Genomic DNA, 19413 nt, shown 5'->3' with positions numbered 1-19413 from the left:
TTTGTAAATTGTTTTTATTTTCTATTTAATTTAGTATACTTATAATTGTGATTAATTGTGTATTTGGCAGAACTTTCAGAAGTAGTTTAGACGGAGTCAAGTGCTCATTTCCTAAAATTATTTCTTAACAAAAAGTGAGACCTGTTTGCTTATAGATTTTAGTCATGATTCTTGATCCAGTCAGTACCTTCCCAATTCCCTGGGTCATTGGAGATGTTCTACTTCAGCCCATGATTTAAAAATATAGGAAACAATAAATATACAGTTACTCTGTAGTCCTTGAAGACACTCAGGTTTATAACACTCTTAATATTTTTTTTCTGTTTGGTATGCACACGTTATGTTGATTTCATATGTTTTTCTTTCCCTAGCCTCTAGTAAACCTCTACCACCTACACCGGAGAATAACATGGTGAGCATCAAGATATGGGTAGTACTAATAGAGGAGCCATCATATTGTGCCATTGATGGCTTGAAGCCTGAAGTTCAGTTTTTGAAATGTTATATCAAATTTTTCATCTAAAATGTGGCTTAATGATTCCAATTTTTTTGTAACATTTCTAGTTAAATTTTTAGTAATAGCTCTGCAATTTGTGATGATCATATTTCAATATCCATCTTTTGAATGATCTCATATGATGCCTTCTACTATTACTTTCTAAGAATACAGCAACTAGAGCCCAATTTGGTTAAAAAATGCAAGTCTCATTCATTCAGTATCTATTTATAGACAAAAGGCATAATATTGAGCCAATTTGGTCTAGAGGTTAAGGCATCAGGATAGAAAATGGGAGAGTGTGAATTCAAGTCCTGCCATACCCATGAAATCTGGGTACCAAAATTATTTGTAAAAATAATAAAGGCAGCCCACAAATAAATAAATAATAAATTTAAAAAGGCTAGCATGCCCTGCAGTTCTAATACAGGCACAGTATATCACATAATTCTAGAAATCTCCTTTTTTTGAAATATATGATTTAACATCGCTGACATACTATATATGTAATCAAATATTTTTTGCAGTCATTTTCTGCTTTTAATATGTCTTACTTTTTTTTTTTACAAAAACCAGAAATTATCACTAGATACCAAGGAATCTTCAGTAGTTGCCATTTATGATTATATTGCTCAGAATCCTCAGGAACTGACATTACGATGCAATGAGGAATATTATGTTATTGATAACTCCGAAGTCAATTGGTGGTTGGTTCAGGATAAAAATGGGTAGGTCTTTAGAAAAAAGAGACCTTTTCTTTTTTACAAAATGTATGTTCTAATTCCCTCCTATATGACATTTTCCCCATATGTTGTATGTTTCTTATTCATTTTGCTTTGGATTACTGCACTATATCTTAAGTATAGTCCATGATGAATGAGACACTTATATATGTTTTGTTACATTTTTCGTTAGATGGAATAGACATTGGTATTTGGACATAGATCAGTGGTACCGAACGTGAGGCCCATGCCCCACAGGGCGGCAATTTGATTTTTAATGGGGGCAATTTGGAACCTTGTTTAAACCAAGTTAATGGCCTTTTAGGCTCCTACTCCACGTGAGTAGGAGTTCACTTTTTGAATAGTATTTTAGAGATGCTTAGGTTTGGCATAGCCAAAAAAAGGTTGGGAACCACTGACATAAATCTTTTTAACATTTATATGTTATTGTCTTTTACTAATCTAAATGAAATGTTAATACTGTATATATTGCAAGCCCATGTATGATATGACATATGTGAAATAATAAATAATGATATGCTTTGAAATAAAATTGAAAGTTTTACTTTCTGTATTCAGTAAGAAATGGTGCCAATTCCATCAGCAGAAGTTTTGGTACCCTATATTCTGCTCTAACAGACAATTTTAATCAAGTCAAGTCAATTTTAATTTTAATCAAGTCATATGCTGAAGTTTCTCATCTTTTAATTGAACAACTTATTTGTTGCAGGCATGGAGGATATGTGCCAAGCAGCTACATAGTAGCAAATTCACCAGATAATCTTCAAATATATAAGTAAGAATTTGCTGCTTCTTCATACTTCAAGAGACTAAGATATAACTGAAACTTTGAATTATGTAATATTTAAATCTTAACATTAAGATGTCAGTTCAATTATTTTATTAGAAAAATAAATTGATAATTCTCAAGCAATGTTGAGTTAGGTTAACATTCTTTTTTTTTTTCATAAGAAAGAAATGGAAATTTTCAGTTTTCCTTTCCTTTTACCAGATGTGATCCTAGTCAGTACTAGCTGACCTTTGCCATCTTCTTATACTTGCTGTTGACAAGGCCTTCCAAAAGCTTGCAAGAAGGCTGTGCCCATACTTCTCCAAATCATGCAATGCTTCAGAAGGATTTCAAAGGCACAGGCAGCCTCAGGAAGAAGGCCTGGCACAGCAAGCAGCTGCCTCACATAAGGCCAAGCATATGCCTTGTCAGCAGTGGAAGGAAAGAGATGGTGAAGGTCAGCTAGCGAGAGCAGGGTCTATGGAATGCAGGATGGTCAGAGCACCTGGTACTTTGCACTGTGGCACTAGGGCAGCTGATTGTGCCATGGGCTTCTCAGCAGCAGCGGTGGGGTGGCGGTGCTGAGGCAGAAGTTAGAGGCCTGGTGGCAAGAGTAGCTGACTGAGACTGCTAGGTATCTAATCCAGTTTCCACTACCATCACTACCAAGGAGTGCTCCTGTACAGGGTGGCCAGAAGGACAGAGATGGGGGGACAGTTCAAGAGGAGGCAGTTCCTCTCCTTGCCAAGGCTTGAGACTGGGGGGAACCAAGACGGGAATGGCTTAAATTGGTGTGGTCCTTGAATTGTGACTGGTTGGATTCAGTTAACAATGACAATGGGCACTGCTGGCATTCATACTGTTAATCAGTGTGGTTGTGCTTTATGATCCCATTGCTTAGCAATGGAAATTCTGGTTCCAATTACCATCATAACCTGAGGACTACCGGTATCTACAAAAATATCTTATTTATTTGCCATGATATCAAACATTAATGCTGTTTATGAATTGGTTCCACTTGACACGCAACATGTTTTGCTTTGTACTTAATCATTGCAGCTGGTACAACAAGAATATCAGCCGAAACAAAGCAGAAACAATGCTCAGGGAAGAGGTAAGATAAATCCCTTTAAATGGTACCCACATTTTACTGTACTTAAATCAATGTCTTGCTTCACTTACTTGGGCATATAGGAAATTAACATTCAGTGATGTAATAAGGAAATCAAGTAGTAGTTTTGAATTGAATTGGTTAAAAACCTTTAATTTGAATTGTCTAGTTATGGCAGTTGTTGTAAGCTATAATTCCAACTCATTGTTCCTTAGTCTGTCAGTTTCCCTCATATGATTGCTGATCATATAAAATATAGGCAAAATCACTACCTATTCACAGCCTGAGTCTTTGGACGAAGACTGCTATTGGAAAACATGAGATACCAATACAGAACAAGCAAGAAGGAATTAGTTTACTTTTGGCGCAACTAAAATAAAAGCCAAATTCCAGCTTTCAGCTGCTTTTGAATATTTTGGGAAGCCAAAACAGCCTGACTGTTCAAATTAATTTGACAATATTACATCCCTGTTCATTCTCCATAATTTTGGGGTGTTTGGTCTGTTCCTTGTTAGACATCTTCTCATTTTCTTGCTTTCTTGTGCTTTTGCTTTGTTTTACTTTCCTTTAGGCAGATTGTGTGTGTATGTATGTGTATATTTACAAGCCTGAAGTATAAATGCCTTTATTATATGATTAACAATGGATACATTTGGTCCTCCAGTTAAAGTGCTGGGTTACCAGCAGGAAAACCCAAATATTAATCCTGCCTTAGGCACAAAGACAGTTGGGTAACTTTAGGTAAGTCCAGAGGTGGGTTCAGATATTGTTACCACCAGTTCACTTTGCTTTGTGCACACCTTCTGTGCATGTGCCTAGCCTTCCGAGCATGTGCTCGGCTTTCCATGCATGTGCTTTGCTCGCACGTGCGCCTTCCGCGCATGTGGCCAGCCTCAAAAATGTGGCTAAATTGGGCGGCATAGCACTGGGGTGAGTGGGTGGATCTCCGCTACCGGTTCAGGCGAACCGGTCTGAACCGGCTAAATACCACCTTTGGGCAAGTTCCTCTCTGTACAAACTACTACTGAAAAACATGTTGCCAAAAGAATTGCATTGACTTGTCCAGAAGTTCCCACAACTGGAATGAATGAATGAATGAATACATGCATGCTTATGTAACATTTCAGACTTTAAAACTGGTCGTTTTACAGACTCCTTTGTAAATTCATTGTATTTCATCTTTCTGCAGTATAAAGAAGGAGCCTTCATGGTGAGAGACTCAAGGCAGCCTGGCACCTATACAGTCTCTGTCTTCACAAAAACATTAAAGTAAGCTAGATCTTAGGAAAGCTGGCATTTTTTTTTAAAAAAAATGATTTAAATAAAAATTAATATTCAATAAAACTTTGTCAGACATTAGAAATAAATAAAAATAATTTATTGTAATATACGGATTTTTCATGACATTTTTTGCAGAACCTTCTCTTCACAATGTAATTTCTCTTCATCTTGTTTTTACATAATTTGATATTTCAAAATAAGGTATAAGTAGATATTATGTTTAATATCCTGACTTTGTTATTAATACACTTTCTAATAATTGTTGTGCTAAAGGTCTACAATTGGAATATACTATTACTATCACTATTTTTAGGCTATAGATATTCTTGATGTCCTCTGAATTATTCACTTACTCTGCTCTGCTTGTCTGCTGCTTATTCCCCAAGGATCTGAGCAGCTAACAGTGTCAATTTATATAAAATGACCCCCTAATCCCAAATGAATTTAAAAGAGTACCGAAAAAATAAAAACCAAAACATACAAATATCCTGCACTCTCTGTAATATTACACTCTGTGTAATTGTAACACATAGAACAGGTAGCTTTTTTCACAATATTTCTAAAGCCCAAATGGATAAAGATAACCAAACCTGCCAAAGAGTGTCAATGGACCCCTTACAAGGCTTCATCAGGTGACAATCCTTTAGCGATGGCACCCAGAAAGAGTTGACACTATTTAATCTGATTAAATGATGGATGAATATAGGAGGTTATCCCTCAGATAAACATACACTTCTTTTCAATATTAATTTCTAAACATTAACAGAAGGCATAATTTTGGTGTTGCTGCAACAATAAATAACTTAACATAAACAATTCCTTTTTACGACCCTATAATCCCTTAATTTGGGGTAGAGTTAGGGTGACTGGATGAACATGAGCATTTACTGGCCAAATGCCCTTCCTGATGCCTACATGGATATTTTTTCTTTGCACCTTAGGAAAGAAACATCTGCTGCTACCTAGAATTGAACTCTGAACCTTCCAAGTGGCCACCACACCACTAGGCCACCACACCACTCAATAAACAATTTACATATTTCTCTAAAAAGTAGTTTTCAGAAATATTGGTTCTTTAAATAATAATCCCAGAAAACACAATTATATGTTGCTTATCTCTTCCAACTATTTATAGAAATGGTCTTCATTTTTTTAATAAAATAATAGAATATTATATCATTGATGTATTTATTTCAGTGACTGTTCGTTAATCTTTCCAAAGTCTAATCTTAATAGTTTCAGCCCAAATAAAGAATTACAGTTTTTATTTTCTGTATTTTTTTTCATTTTCCTAAAGATGTAAAGTGTGGCTTTTCAGAAACATTTAAGAAGAAAATATATATATAGTTCCACAGTAAAAAAAAAAATACTGTGGAACTATATAGGTAGCAGACTCTAATAAAGTGGTTCATAATATTTATTCTATGGTTCAAACCCGAATTGGATTGACGCTTCATGAATCATTGGTCATTTTGCCTTACTTGGACATATTTAGCTGCCTTTACATTATTTTAAAGAGGCATATTTGCTATCTTTTTAGCAATGACAATAGCCCTGTTATAAAGCACTATCACATCAAGGAGACCAGTGACAAGCCCAAGAGGTATTACTTGGCAGAGAAACATGTTTTTGATTGTATCCCGGAATTGATCAATTATCATCAGTATAATGCAGGAGGTAAGTTCAGGCAAGAAAAGGTAAGAAGATGCAGATAACTTAATTCTAAGATTCTAAAAATAGAAGGAAAAATTATCTTCACATCTGTTTTAAATAATTCCTTATTATCAAAGCTCTTGTGATAAATGAATGTCAATTTACTTAGTATCATAAAATGCTGAAAGTTTCCTGAATACTCTTAGTGGATCTCTTACAGGAAAACTGTATTTGCCTTCTCTTTATATGTACCCCTGTTAAGTATAACTTTGAATTATATTGAAGAGAAACTATATAAATAAATGACAATTCTTTGCTTTTCTAGATATTCTGGGAGAAATTTAATATAAAATGCTTAGCATATTCAGGTACATGGTCAAAGTGCCTATGCTCTATCACAGACCTTCCTGAAAAATTTCAAAAAATAGGAAAATTGTTTTGGTATTCTTTATTGAAGTGTCACATTGGTAACTTCATTATTTCTACATTTGATTCTAAGGTACATTCTTATAGTACATCTCCATAATTCTATTTTTATGGCCCATAATTTTTTTTCCCTAAACTGCCAAAAGCACTTAATGAGGAGTCCTTGCTTTCTGGGCTTGGTTGTTTTCTTGCAGATGTTTCATTACCCAAATCAGGTAACAATATCAATGCTAGTATATCACTAGAGAGCACCAAAGACCCTTCATTTCAATCTTGGGTTACAAAAATCCCCCTGCATACTCTTACTTTTGAGTCTTTTTTTAAAATGTATTTGTACATTTCTTCAAAACACAGGTCTTGTTACTCGGTTGAGGTATGCCGTCTCCTCCTGGAGAGCAAAAGCTCCTGTTACAGCTGGATTAAGTTATGGTAAGTAAACTAGATATTTTGCTAAAGGTAATTTTACCTTGTAATTTTTTGGTTTTGAGACAAAATGAAAGTGAAACTCACTCTTTCTTTAAAATTTAAATAAGAGTAAATAAGGCAATCACAAAATTTATTTGAATGGAAGTAAGGGTGCAGAGTATTAGAGGAGGTAATGATTAAATGAAGGGTTCCTAATCAAGTTCTTTTCACATACACAAACACTGCTACTATTGATTATATAACAATTATTATTTATTGAACAAAAGCAACTATTAGGTTGTTTTTCTTTTGCTTTTTCCTAGGCAAATGGATTATTAATCCGCAAGAACTAACATTTGAACAGGAGATTGGTGTTGGCGAGTTTGGTGTGGTTCATCTTGGCAACTGGCTTGATCGGATGAAAGTGGCCATAAAGACAATTCGCACAGGAACAATGTCAGAAGAAGACTTTATTGAAGAGGCCCAAGTCATGATGTAAGCAGTATAAACACTTACTAAACTCCCATTTTATTTATACAATGAATAATGCAGCAACATGAGTTTAAATCATTTGATGTGGCTCACATTATTATTTATTCTTAATAATTTTGATAAGCTGGACCACAAAATTTTAAAATTATTTTTATAATTAAACTTAGAATCTTCTTCCAATTTGTTTCTTCAAAGCAACACTGAATGTTGGATGAAATTAAAAGATACGATGTGATCAACACATCTCTTCTATAAATATTTACCTGAATTATTAGAATTATCAAATGAATGTTGTCTACAATTACATGTCTATGTGTGTATGAATATTAGCAAATGTGTAGTGCTTCTTAGTCTCAAGCTGACAACAGGCATTTTTACCATTAGGCAAGTCTAATGGCATAAAGCTTCTAAAGCAATGTGCATTAAATAATGGTAGTCAGTTTTTGGTTTCTCTGAGGGTTCCTTTTAGATATCTTCAGAATTTTTGCTATGTACTATTTTTGAAGTAATAAAGAGTTTCTATCATTGGCAGTCACAAAGAAACTTAAAATATGACTGCTTTGTGATTTAAAAAAAAATCTTACTTACACTGTTTTGCTAGGTCTCACAAACATGACTGTATCCTAAACATGATTGGCACAATCAGGCATTAAACAATTGGGTTCTTGATTGAAGACGCTATATTGCTGTATTGTTACAAGTTCTACAAAATGCAATCTCTAATACTGTTTTCAATTAAGTTTTAAGAAAATTATTTTTCTTTGAGGTGAACTTTATTCCCGGTGATTCTATGCACACATATTTAACAAGATTCTTATTTTTCAGAAAATAAAAAGTGTTAAGTGAGATTTTGTATATGTGTGAAAAGAGTAACTTCACAATTGATTTCCATTTCAAGAATTATCCATAGTGAATGAGGAAAATGTAGTATGGTATTTACAATAATTGTATGTGTGGTATGTGTAGTGTGGTATTTACAATAATTACACTTTTCCCTTTTTCTTTCTTTCTTATATTCATCATATATCTAGCTTTCTTCTTTTATGGTATTCTTCCTCATTTTCTGTTGAAAATTCATGATTCATCTTTTTGCATCATCAGGAAACTATCTCATCCCAAATTGGTCCAGTTACATGGGATATGCATGCAAAATTCTCCTATATGTCTAGTATTTGAGTTCATGGAGTTTGGAAGTTTATCTGATTACCTGAAGAAGCAACGTGGAAGCTTATCAAAGGAAGACCTTCTTGGAATGTGTCAAGATGTGTGTGAGGGAATGGCTTATCTTGAGGAGGCATCTGTCATTCATAGAGATCTGGTATGTCTGGATCACATCTGGTTTCCCTGCAAAGAAATCTATAACATAAAAAGTCAGCATAAAAATGAAATTACTGCCATATATTATCTTTAAATTTTAATGTAAGAAGGCTTTCAGCATTTAGACCAACAGTGGGGATTGTACAACTGTGGGGATTGTGCAATATTTCTGATTATTCTTTCTATGTGAGAGTGTTAACATTTTTATTGATTTTGTTTTGTTTTGTAGTGCCCAGTAGTTTTCTATGAAAAGTAAATTTAATGTCTTCATGGGTTTGCTAATTTATTTTTGTTATTGGGTATGATAATATATGTCATGATATCACACCAAGGTTCTGTCTACAGGGCCTAGATAGAGAAGATTATAAAGGACTGGATAGACAAAAAAAAAACAGGTTCAAAGTCCACCTTCATAAAATTGCTGGTGCTGGTGGATTATGGGACTTCCTGAATCCAGAGACTTTCCATCTTTCATTCCATATGGGATAGCATAGTCTCAAACAAAGCCAGAGCTCCATTTACAGAATCTTCTAGACGTATGGCTGCTGCTCAAAAAGCAGATGACAACCAGGAATTAGGGGGCCTTTGCACAGCTTCATCTTGTGTACCAATTATACCCACTCCTGGATCAGCATGCCCTGTTCATGGTCATTCATATCCTGGTCTCTGGTGAAGTTCATTTTTTTTCCTGTTCACCAGAAGATCATAAAGGGTTTTCTGTCATCAATAAATGTAGGTATTGTACAATGTGGCTCATATTATCTCTACAAATATATCTTGTATTTTCTTTCCCGCAGGCTGCTCGGAACTGTTTGGTGGGAGAATTTCAAGTTGTCAAAGTGTCAGATTTTGGAATGTCACGGTAATATAGATTTATTCATTATTAGCCCTATAGTTGATAAGTGGAAATCCACTACAGTTTTTTTAATTATATCCAACCTAACCCAATTCAACTTTATTATATTGGCAAAAGTTTCTAAAGCTCACCTCTGCTCTGTTTCCACAGCAATTTCTGTAACCTACTCCTCCCTTCATAGCCAGCTAAAAGGATCTCAATGCATTTTTGTATTAGTTTACCATTTGAATTTTCCCACTGTTCATCTCTGCAAATCTGTAACTAGTATGAATGAAGATGGTAAGGTTCATAGTACAGCCTTTTCCAACCAGGGATTCTTCAGATAGGTTAGGATTGTAACTCCCAACATTCAAAGCCAAACCCATCTATAGGCACTACTACATTGAAGGAGGCAGCTACAGCTCATACTTGGAATGCTATATTGCAGTGATGGTTAATCTTTTTGGTGCTGAGTGCCCAATGTGCAAGCGTGCATGCGCAAATGCATGTGCATGTGCCCCAATCCCCAAAATGCAATGTGACTGCCCCCCATACGTGCGCCCCACGCATGCACCCCCTGCACCCCATTTTGGCTTCCCAGGTTGGTGCAGATGGCTTTCCAGGCTCAAAACAGGACGCAGGGGGCCCTCGTGCGGTGTCCCTGCAACCCATTTTCGTTTCCAGATTGGTGGGGGCAGCAGAAATGGAGGAGAAAGCTAGGGTGTGCTGGGAAGGGAACCTGCGGAGATCGGAGAAGGCCCTGTTCCCTGCACATGCATGGCAGAGACCCGAAAACCAGCTGGTTGGTGGGAGGCGCGTGTGCATGTGTGGTGGAGCTGGGTTGGGGCAACGACTGGCATGCCCACAGACAGGGCTCTGCATGCCACCTATGGCATGCATGCCATAGGTTCGCCATCACGGCTATATTGTATAGCAACTCTGCTTGCTCAGTAAGACATTAAATGTCTATAGAGATTCTCAGTCATCCAGGTCGGGGTTATCCCAAAGGTGCTTTCTCAAGAGGCAACTGGACTTTCTGGTTTTTCTTTGAAGACGTTTCGCTTCTCATCTAAGAAGCTTCTTCAGCTCTTCTTGGATGAGAAGCGAAACGTCTTCAAAGAAAAAACCACAAAGTCCAGTTGTCTCTTGAAAAAGCATCTTTGGGACAGTGGGACATTAGTTCCTCAATTCTGTTCTGCAATTTCTTTTCCCTTAAAACTTGCAGATCAGATTTTGAAGGTACCCAAAGGACTGTATTAAGAAAGCAAAATTATCTTCTCATAATTATGCTAATAGAAGTTCTGAAGACATGTTATTGGAGTTCACCTAATAAATGTTCCACTCACAGAAACACCCAACATCCTATCATGCATAGATTTCTAAGATCATTTCCTACTTTGCAGACACCTTTCTATCACTTGCCAGCCAGACATATTCCAATTATATTTTATTGGTCAACTGAAGTCAGTTTCTTTCCACAGACATTACTGTTTTCTAAAGAGGAGGATGTGAAAGAATAGCAGTACTCATAAAATCAATGATAGCATTGGTTGCAGCATAACAACAAGCCGTCTGTTTTATTTCAATAGCTTCCATAGTACTGACAGTTAAAGAGAAGCATGTCTAGAGAATGCTTAGTGTTTGATAACATGGAATGAAAATCAATCTGTGTAACTTCAAATTGGGGTATAAATATCCCTGTTCTATTACTGCTGGTGGATCAGGTATATAAAAAGGTGGAATCTCCTATATCCGTGATGGCGAATCTGTGGCACATGTGCCACAGGTGGCATGCATAGCCATATTGGTGGGCACACGAGCTCAGCTACAGCGTGCATGCACATGCCGGCCAGCTGATTTTTGGGCCTTCTGGGCCCCCCAGAAGTAGGAAAACAGGCTGTTTCCTGCCTCCAGAGAACCTAGGGGGGAGGTCCATTTTCTCTCTCCCCAGCCTCCAGAGCCTTTGTAAGAGTCTGGGGAGGGTAAAAACGGCCTTCCCCACCCACCCACCCTGGAGGCCGAAAATGGCCCATTTGCCAACTTCCAATCCAGAGAAAGGTTCTGGAGGCTGCAGAGAGCAAAAATTGGGCCTACCGTGCCATCGCGTGCCAGGAGCGGGGGTTGCATGGGGGGTTCGCGCATGCGTGGGGGCAGGGCACATAGAATTATGGGTGTGGGTATACACGTGAAAACCCCACCCACCTCCGCTCCTGGCATGCAATGGCAAAAAGGTTAGCCATCACTGTCCTATATCATTATAACTCATAGTTTCAGATTAATGATTCAGTAACATTCTGAGATTTTAATCTTTTGTTTTTCATGCATGAGCATTAGAATCACTGTTTAAATACTTTAAACAAATCTATCTCTTTTAGGTATGTTCTTGATGATCAATATACCCCCTCCACGGGTACTAAATTCCCCATCAGGTGGTCAGCACCAGAGGTCTTTTCCTATAACCGCTATAGCACTAAGTCGGATGTATGGTCATTTGGTAAGAGTCTTGAAGAACAAACATCCCAGTCACATAATTGCTTCAAGTTCTTATGGTTAAAAAGCTGTTCATTGTTATCTTAACAGGTCAAGAAATTCGACCATGTTTTTGTCTTAGATGATCTCTAAAAATATTTCAATATCATTTTTAAAGTGTAAAGTATTTAAAGCCATATTTATCTTTAGAATTTTATAGAAGATATAGAGCAGGGGTGTCACCATGGTGGCATCACATATTTTTTCCCCTTCGCTAAACTGGGCATGGGCATGACCAGCATGTAACACATCTGGCCTGTGGGCTGGGAATTTGACAGCCCTGACATAGAGCAACAAAAATTTCACAAAACATGAGATCCTTCCGTAGTTCATTGTCACTCCACATCATATGAGTTGCATAAAGGGAGCTTTTCTGCTTCACCCTTCTGAGTCTATTTCATATTTTTTACTGGGTTATTAAATCAGCCAATCAATAATATAATCCAGAAATGAAAATTAATACATATCTATGAATGAACAGCTAAGAAGCAATTAAAATGTTAATTTATTCGGTTAAAAGGGAATCTTGGATAGAATATATAAATATATTTACAATATCTGAATGACAAAAACTTTCATTTGGTTAGAACCTAGTGCGGTTTAGCATGGGTGGCAGGATTTGGCAGGATCTTATCGTAGTCAGCAGTCAGGTATGCAGGGATTGTTTTTCCAAGAAATATCCAAAGAACTTTCTATTGCAATTAAGATTTTTGTTTTTAAAAAATTGTCCATGCTGACTGAATAAAAATCAAGTCAACTGTGGTAAGTTTCCAAGGATCCCAAGATAATCAGGTTTGTTATTTCAAGTCAATCAGAAGAACATCATTTTACATTTCAAAGACAGGTCAGATTCTTTTTGCTTCTAGTTCTTTCACCTTTCCTCCTTTGGACAAGCTCTTTTGAAGCCAGTCATTTAGCAGGTTGATTCACATTGACAAATGTTGATTCAAATTAAGAAAAGGACATAGGAGATTGTCCAAATGAATTGATGCTGTTCTTTATTTTATTTTCCTAAAATTATGGTAGCAGTGGCAATAATAGTGATTTATTTTTTCCAGGATGACCTGTTCCCAACTTAATCCTTCAGGTCTTCCATTGGTGCATCCATTGCCACTGTAATTGAGTCCATCCACCTTGGTTATCCTTTTCTCTCTTTTTCTTCCAATTCACCCAGGATTATAGATTGCTCCGAAGAGCTAGATCTTTTCACAATATGATTAAAGATATGACAATTTGAGCATGTTCATTTGTGCCCTGAGTGAGGACTGTGGAATTGATCTGTTCAATGATTCATTTGTTTGTTTTCTTGACTATCTGTGGTGTTCTCAAAAATATTTTCCAACACCAAAGTTTAAGATCAGGAATCTTTCTGTCTTGCATTTTCAACGTTCAATTTTCACATTCATATAATGTCACAGAGACAAATATTTCCTGCACAATTCTGATGTTTGTAGTATAGAATACCTAAAAATATTCTATGAATACTTGAATGTCTAGAATAGCATCTGAATATCATTTCCAGGCCTTCATTTCTATTCTACTAAGTGTTCTTTTCTGAGGCATAAGCTATCCCACCATTTCAGAAGCTTTCTTATTAATTGCCCCTGTTGTCATCTGTATATTTAACCTTAATCCCTTTTCCATTCTCCTTTAATTCATTATTGGAACTTTCAGATCATTTGCATTTCCAGTCCCAATTTCTTTGTATTCATTTCTTTCATTCATATCCATGTTTATATTTATACCTGCTATCTTGTACATGTTTGACAAATTAATAAATACTAAATACTAAATGTTCAGCTTCTTCCAATCTAGTCTCCTTCAATACATATTCAGCATATAGGTTGTATAAATAAGGGGCGAGTACTCATCCTTGTCTCTCTCTTTTGCCAATCTGAAGCTAGTGTGGCTTCCTAATCTTTGTGTTGTTTTTGCATGAGGTCAATGGGATCTTTCAGTGTTTTTAAGTACATTCAGCACTTTGGCATGATCAAAACAATGAAAGGCCTTTCTATAATTCCACAAATTCTTGTTGATATTCTTTGGCTTTCTCAATTATCCAGTAATGTCTTACATTCTTCAGCTTCTTCTAAAGCCAACTTGAGCATGTGGCATCTCTTCTTCCATGTAAGCATTGTTTTGTTAGGATGGGAAGTTAAGGAGTACTTATAATACTTTGCACATTTCTTTGTTATTGATCTAAAGACTGACCTCTTCCAATCTGTTGGCCTCTATGTTGTTTTCCAGATTTGATGGTGTAGTTTGGCTAGAACCTTTACCACATCTCTTTCAGTTGTTTGCCACAATTCTATAAATATTCCATCAATTCCGATAGCCTTCCAAATTGATAATGAGGAGAGTGCTGATTTAACTTCATCTTCTAATATGGGACAATCGTGGAAGTATGGAATATCTTCTTCAGTATCTTGGATATTGATATCTCTATTGTACAAAACTTCAGTATACTCCTTCTATTTTTGTTTGACCTTTTTGGAATCAGTTACTGTTTGTCCATTGGTGTCTTTTATCACACCATTTCAAGTTGAAAATTCTTGAATTCAGAGGTTTTTGGAAGCTTTCCTTGTTTATTGATGTCTGTTTCCATAGTGCTTTTATAGATATTGTTGCAATGTTGCTTCTTGTCTCTTCTAAAAGTTTTCTGACACTTTTTGTTCTCTTCTTGGCAATTTCCATTGTTTATTCTGACAACTGGTTTGATTCATTTCTTTTCTTTTCCTTTCTTCTTTCCTTCTTTTTGTTACTTGGTCTTTGGCATTTCTTTTCACATTCATCCTTAACAATGTCTTCAAATTCATTCCACAATTCCTAAGGTTCCTTATTGGTGAGATTCAGGACTTCAAAGTGATTCCTAATGTTCTTGAAAATGATGGGTATATGGTCAAGATCATATGATGGAAACTGGTTGGTTTTCTGCTTCCATTTTAGCTTAACTTGGAACTTGAACATTACCTGTAAAGATTGTCAATGCAAGGGCTGTACAAAGTTAATTTTTCATCACTGTGGTAATTTGAAAAAGTTGCTAAAGAAGTCAGTTGCTAAATGAGGACTAGCTGTAGTAGAGGCTTTTGATTGAAAGTGTTGATTTGCTGATACTTAAAATGTCAATGTATAAGTTATTCATTTCGTTCTCCACTGTGTGGTGCTTTCCCATGTTTATGCTTCTTACATTTTATGCTCCCAAATTCTACCTTTGTAGCTTCAGATTTTCTTTTCTTCCATGGAACATCACCAATTAAATGTCCTGAGGCTTTAATCTAATCATTAGTACCCTGAAAGATCCGCAGCTCTTCCTCAATAGTGTGTTGAGTGCCATGTGACCTGAGGAGGACCATCATTCGGCACTATATTGTCTTTCACATTTAATGTCTACCCTTATGCACAAGTAGTTTGATAATTGCCTTTTCCTGCAAGTATGAAATGATGCCTTTGCTGTTGTCACTAAAGTGATCGCCTGCTTCTAGCATCTTCCTCTATCACCACTGCCCAATATAGAGGCCTGCTTGTTTTAGCAAGGCAGCTGGGATGATCGCCATGCCTTAGATGACCCTATTAGGATTATATTCCCTTGACACATTTCTGGCATTCTTCACTCATCTCACCCAGTAATACCTCCCTGCTTCTGCTGCCACCACAATACACAGAACAGCAGGATTAAGGAGGAGGGGGAGTGTAGTAATAGTAAGTGACAGTGAACAAACAACATATGAATATATAGTCAAAAGCAAACTCACAATCTGTTGACAATCTGGAGCCTGCTAATATTATTTCAATAGGATGACTAACTAATATGCAACCTTACATCTTAATTTGGGAGAAAGTTCCTTTACAGTTAAACTTAATGAAACTTTCTGTAATCATATATAGGATTACATTATGAATCTCACTGAAAAAAAATGTCTATTTTAAGCAATGGATCAGAACATTAAATTATTTGAGAAAGATGGAGTGATGGACATTGTTATGCTATTCTTAATAAATTATGTATCCTCCCTTATTTCAGGAGTATTGATGTGGGAGGTATTCACTGAAGGCAAAATTCCTTATGAGAATCGGACAAATGCTGAGGTGGTACAAGAAGTCAGTGCTGGCTTCCGTTTGTATAAACCCAGAATTGCTTCCAATACCATTTATAAACTTATGCAACATTGTTGGAATGAGGTTAGTGCATCCTATTTCATGCAAGAAAGATGTAAGAATGAAGTAATATATTCTCCATTGAGTCACACCCAACTCTTGGTGACTTCATGGACCTGACTGTACAGGGTTTTTTTGACAACAGTAAAGAAAATGTTTCTTAAAAAATGGCATTTTTTGATTTTCTATCTAGCCTATAGCCTTGGTATTTCTCTAATTGTTTCTCATGAACCCAGGGAATTTAACACTTGAAATTGGGTATGAGCTGCCATCTATAAAACCGGTTTTCAAAAAGTTTTATACATCACTAGACAATGTAGGAAAAAATAAATTAACTTGAAGCTTAAAATGTATTTTAAACTTCTAAGAAAAACAACTTATATATTAAGTTTTTAACTAGTCAAATATAATAGAAGTTTTAAAAATCTATAACATTTTGTTTGCAATTTTTTACTGGATCTTGAAAGAGAGCAAATATAATGTTAAAATGGAGTGGGATTATAACAACATAGGATATCCACCAAGATTCCAGAAGATGCTCTATCCTTGAAGATTTTCAATGATACCTTCAATAAAACCAATTGTCAATTGTCAAATCACAGTTCCAGGTGGACCTTTGCACAGGCAGTATATCTCTATTTAAGAACATTAGCTGATATTACCAAGAGTTTTTTAAGGATATAACTAAGTTATTATCTGGAAGTTTTATTATTGAAAAATATGTAATTACTGAACTACACGTACTCTTACATGGGATAGGGACTGTCTGTAATGTTACTAAGAGGTATGGTGGCGCAGTGGTTAGAATGCAGTACTGCAGGCTACTTCTGCTGACAGCAGTTCAGCAGTTTGATTCTCACCGGCTCAAGGTTGACTCAGCCTTCCATCCTTCCGAGGTCAGTAAAATGAGGACTCAGATTGTTGGGGGTGATAGGCTGACTCTGTAAACCGCTTAGAGAGGGCTGTAAAGCCTTGTGAAGCTATATATAAGTCTAAGTGCTAAGTGCTAAATGCTATTGCTATGACTTAGTGTCTATTAAATTATGAGTGAGCACTTGACAAGAGTTTCTATCAATGGGGAAATGCCAAAAAGATGCAAATGTTCATCTTTAACATGGAATGTAGGATTTAAAAAAAAAAAACACCATTATTTAGAATGGCTCATTTTATATTTGGATTTTAAATTATCCTTATTTAAGAATAGGGCTAAATATCTTTCTTGTAAAGTTGAACCATTCATCTAGTAGCAGAATGCTGTTATGAATTTCCCTTCTGATTTTTCCTATCAGTTATAAATGGCTTCACCTCCAGGAGGGGGGAAATCATCAATACATTTGCTACTATTATAGTCCCTTGAATTCATCAATATGCAGTGCTCATTTAAAATGCTATTTTGTTATAGACCTTTTTTTTTCATTATTGCCATTCTAGTGCACTCACGTTAGCACTTAATTCTCTTTCTTTTTTTTTTTCTTCAGAAGCAAAACGACAGACCGCCTTTTTCTCACCTGCTCCACAACCTCAATGAAATTTCTGATTCTGATCATTAAGTATTAGTGGTTTTGAGAAGATACAAAAATATACATTTTTGTAATCATTGGGCAAATATATTCATCATCTACATCTTGAAGGAGCAACCCAACTGCCATTGAGATACTAAGAAGACTCTTGGCCTTCTGAAAGAATTGAGAACCAAGAAAGTGGATAGTACAAGATACAGAAAAGCAGTCTGGTGTGCTGTTCCCATGCCTGTTTCCATTTAATGGAATTATGATGATAGAGATGATAATGATAACAATAGCAATAATAAGCTGAAGAGATCTGTTAGAGCCTAACACGGGCTGCAGTGAAATAAGGCCTTGCATCAGATACATTGGATCCCTCATTCACTAATTACTCTGTTATGGACAGATTCAGGAGATACCTGAACTGAAGTACAGCTGAATACATTATCTGAGACCAGTTGAAGCTTTTTATTAATTTGGAAATTTTGAAAGACAGACATTGAGCTTTTTGCCTAGAAAGAAAAGGTGGAAGATTGTAAATAAATGACTAATAGTTCCAACTTTCAATCAACAATTAAAGATTTTACCCCAAAATGATCTTTTTTTTCTAGGGCTAATCACCGTTGTTTGATTGGTGTAATTATTTTTATGCAAAAAAAAAAAAAAGTTGAAAACTCCCACAGATATGTTGTGTTTTTTTCTGAACCCAAATTTAGTTTTCTTAAGCTAAAGTTCATTATATGTTTTTTGTCAGTTTCATCAAAAGTTGCCACGAATATATAAAGGAATTCTGGTACATCTTCTATATATTTTGGGATTTTGAATAATGCATGGTGTAATTTACACACACACACACACACACACACACACACACACACACACACACATCAATTACACCATGCATTATTTTTCCTAATTTTAAATTATGAATTAGTTCCTTGCAGGTATATTTGTAGTAGTATCACAGCTTCATAAAATATTATATTTATTAATAAAGGATTTCTCCTTAGTGGCATCGAATTGATATAAAACTGTGCCAAAGCAGGTTTACTAAAATTCTTTGTTTATTAACCATTTTGGAGGGGATGTACATTTCTTTATCCTAAATATTTTAGGGATGGTTTAAAATGATTGAATTCTGTTTGAAAGGGATTGCTATTGAAGGATTTTGTAGATAATTGCTGTATGTTTTATATTATGCTTATACTTTAAAAGTGTTATCCATTTTCAGTATTCAGTATATGTTTTTACGCCGGAAAATAAATAATGGTTTTATACATATTTATAAAATGTGACAGTGTAGATGTGCACTTAAAAGTCATCTGTATAATGTTTCTTTTAATTCTCTTAATGAATAATTCTAAAGTAGGAAATTTTAAAATAAATGACGTGACGTTCAAGTTATGTATGTAAAGTGCACTGTTAAATAAAATGTTCCTGATTCATCTGTGTTACATCACTCATATTCAGTTGCAATTCCAGTCATGTACTGAGAAAATTATGTGTACAACCCACTGAAGTAGTCCAACTTACCCAAATGTATGTCTTTCATGTTGAAATTCAGTTCCCATAAACCCCTTCCAACATGGCAGAAGTTTATGGCAGGGAATGGAAAAGTCCATCTATGGAGGGCATCAGATTGGAGAACCAGGGTTCCCCCCCACCCCTCCAGTAGCCATAGAGACACTGTAGCTTC

At 35.8% G+C, this 19413-nt stretch overlaps 1 protein-coding gene across 1 annotated transcript in view; it reads left to right on the top strand.

Moving 5' to 3' along the window:
- ITK (IL2 inducible T cell kinase) overlaps positions 1–17762 on the top strand; it is a 36715-nt gene extending 18953 nt beyond the window's left edge. The window contains exons 5-17 of the mRNA XM_070933849.1: positions 372–412; positions 1073–1224; positions 1949–2014; positions 3068–3122; positions 4309–4388; positions 5941–6077; positions 6834–6908; positions 7208–7379; positions 8478–8694; positions 9491–9555; positions 11904–12022; positions 16079–16236; positions 17691–17762. Coding sequence (XP_070789950.1) covers positions 372–412; positions 1073–1224; positions 1949–2014; positions 3068–3122; positions 4309–4388; positions 5941–6077; positions 6834–6908; positions 7208–7379; positions 8478–8694; positions 9491–9555; positions 11904–12022; positions 16079–16236; positions 17691–17762 — 1409 coding nt within the window. The remainder of the gene's footprint in view (positions 1–371; positions 413–1072; positions 1225–1948; positions 2015–3067; positions 3123–4308; positions 4389–5940; positions 6078–6833; positions 6909–7207; positions 7380–8477; positions 8695–9490; positions 9556–11903; positions 12023–16078; positions 16237–17690) is intronic.
- Positions 17763–19413: the final 1651 nt, after the last annotated feature.

The sequence above is a fragment of the Pituophis catenifer genome, unplaced genomic scaffold (assembly GCF_029215685.1).
Source record: "Pituophis catenifer annectens isolate HBS135680 unplaced genomic scaffold, rPitCat1.0.hap2 SCAF_2, whole genome shotgun sequence".
NCBI classification, from domain to species: Eukaryota; Metazoa; Chordata; class Lepidosauria; order Squamata; family Colubridae; genus Pituophis; species Pituophis catenifer.
This window is presented reverse-complemented; position numbering and strand designations above follow the sequence as displayed.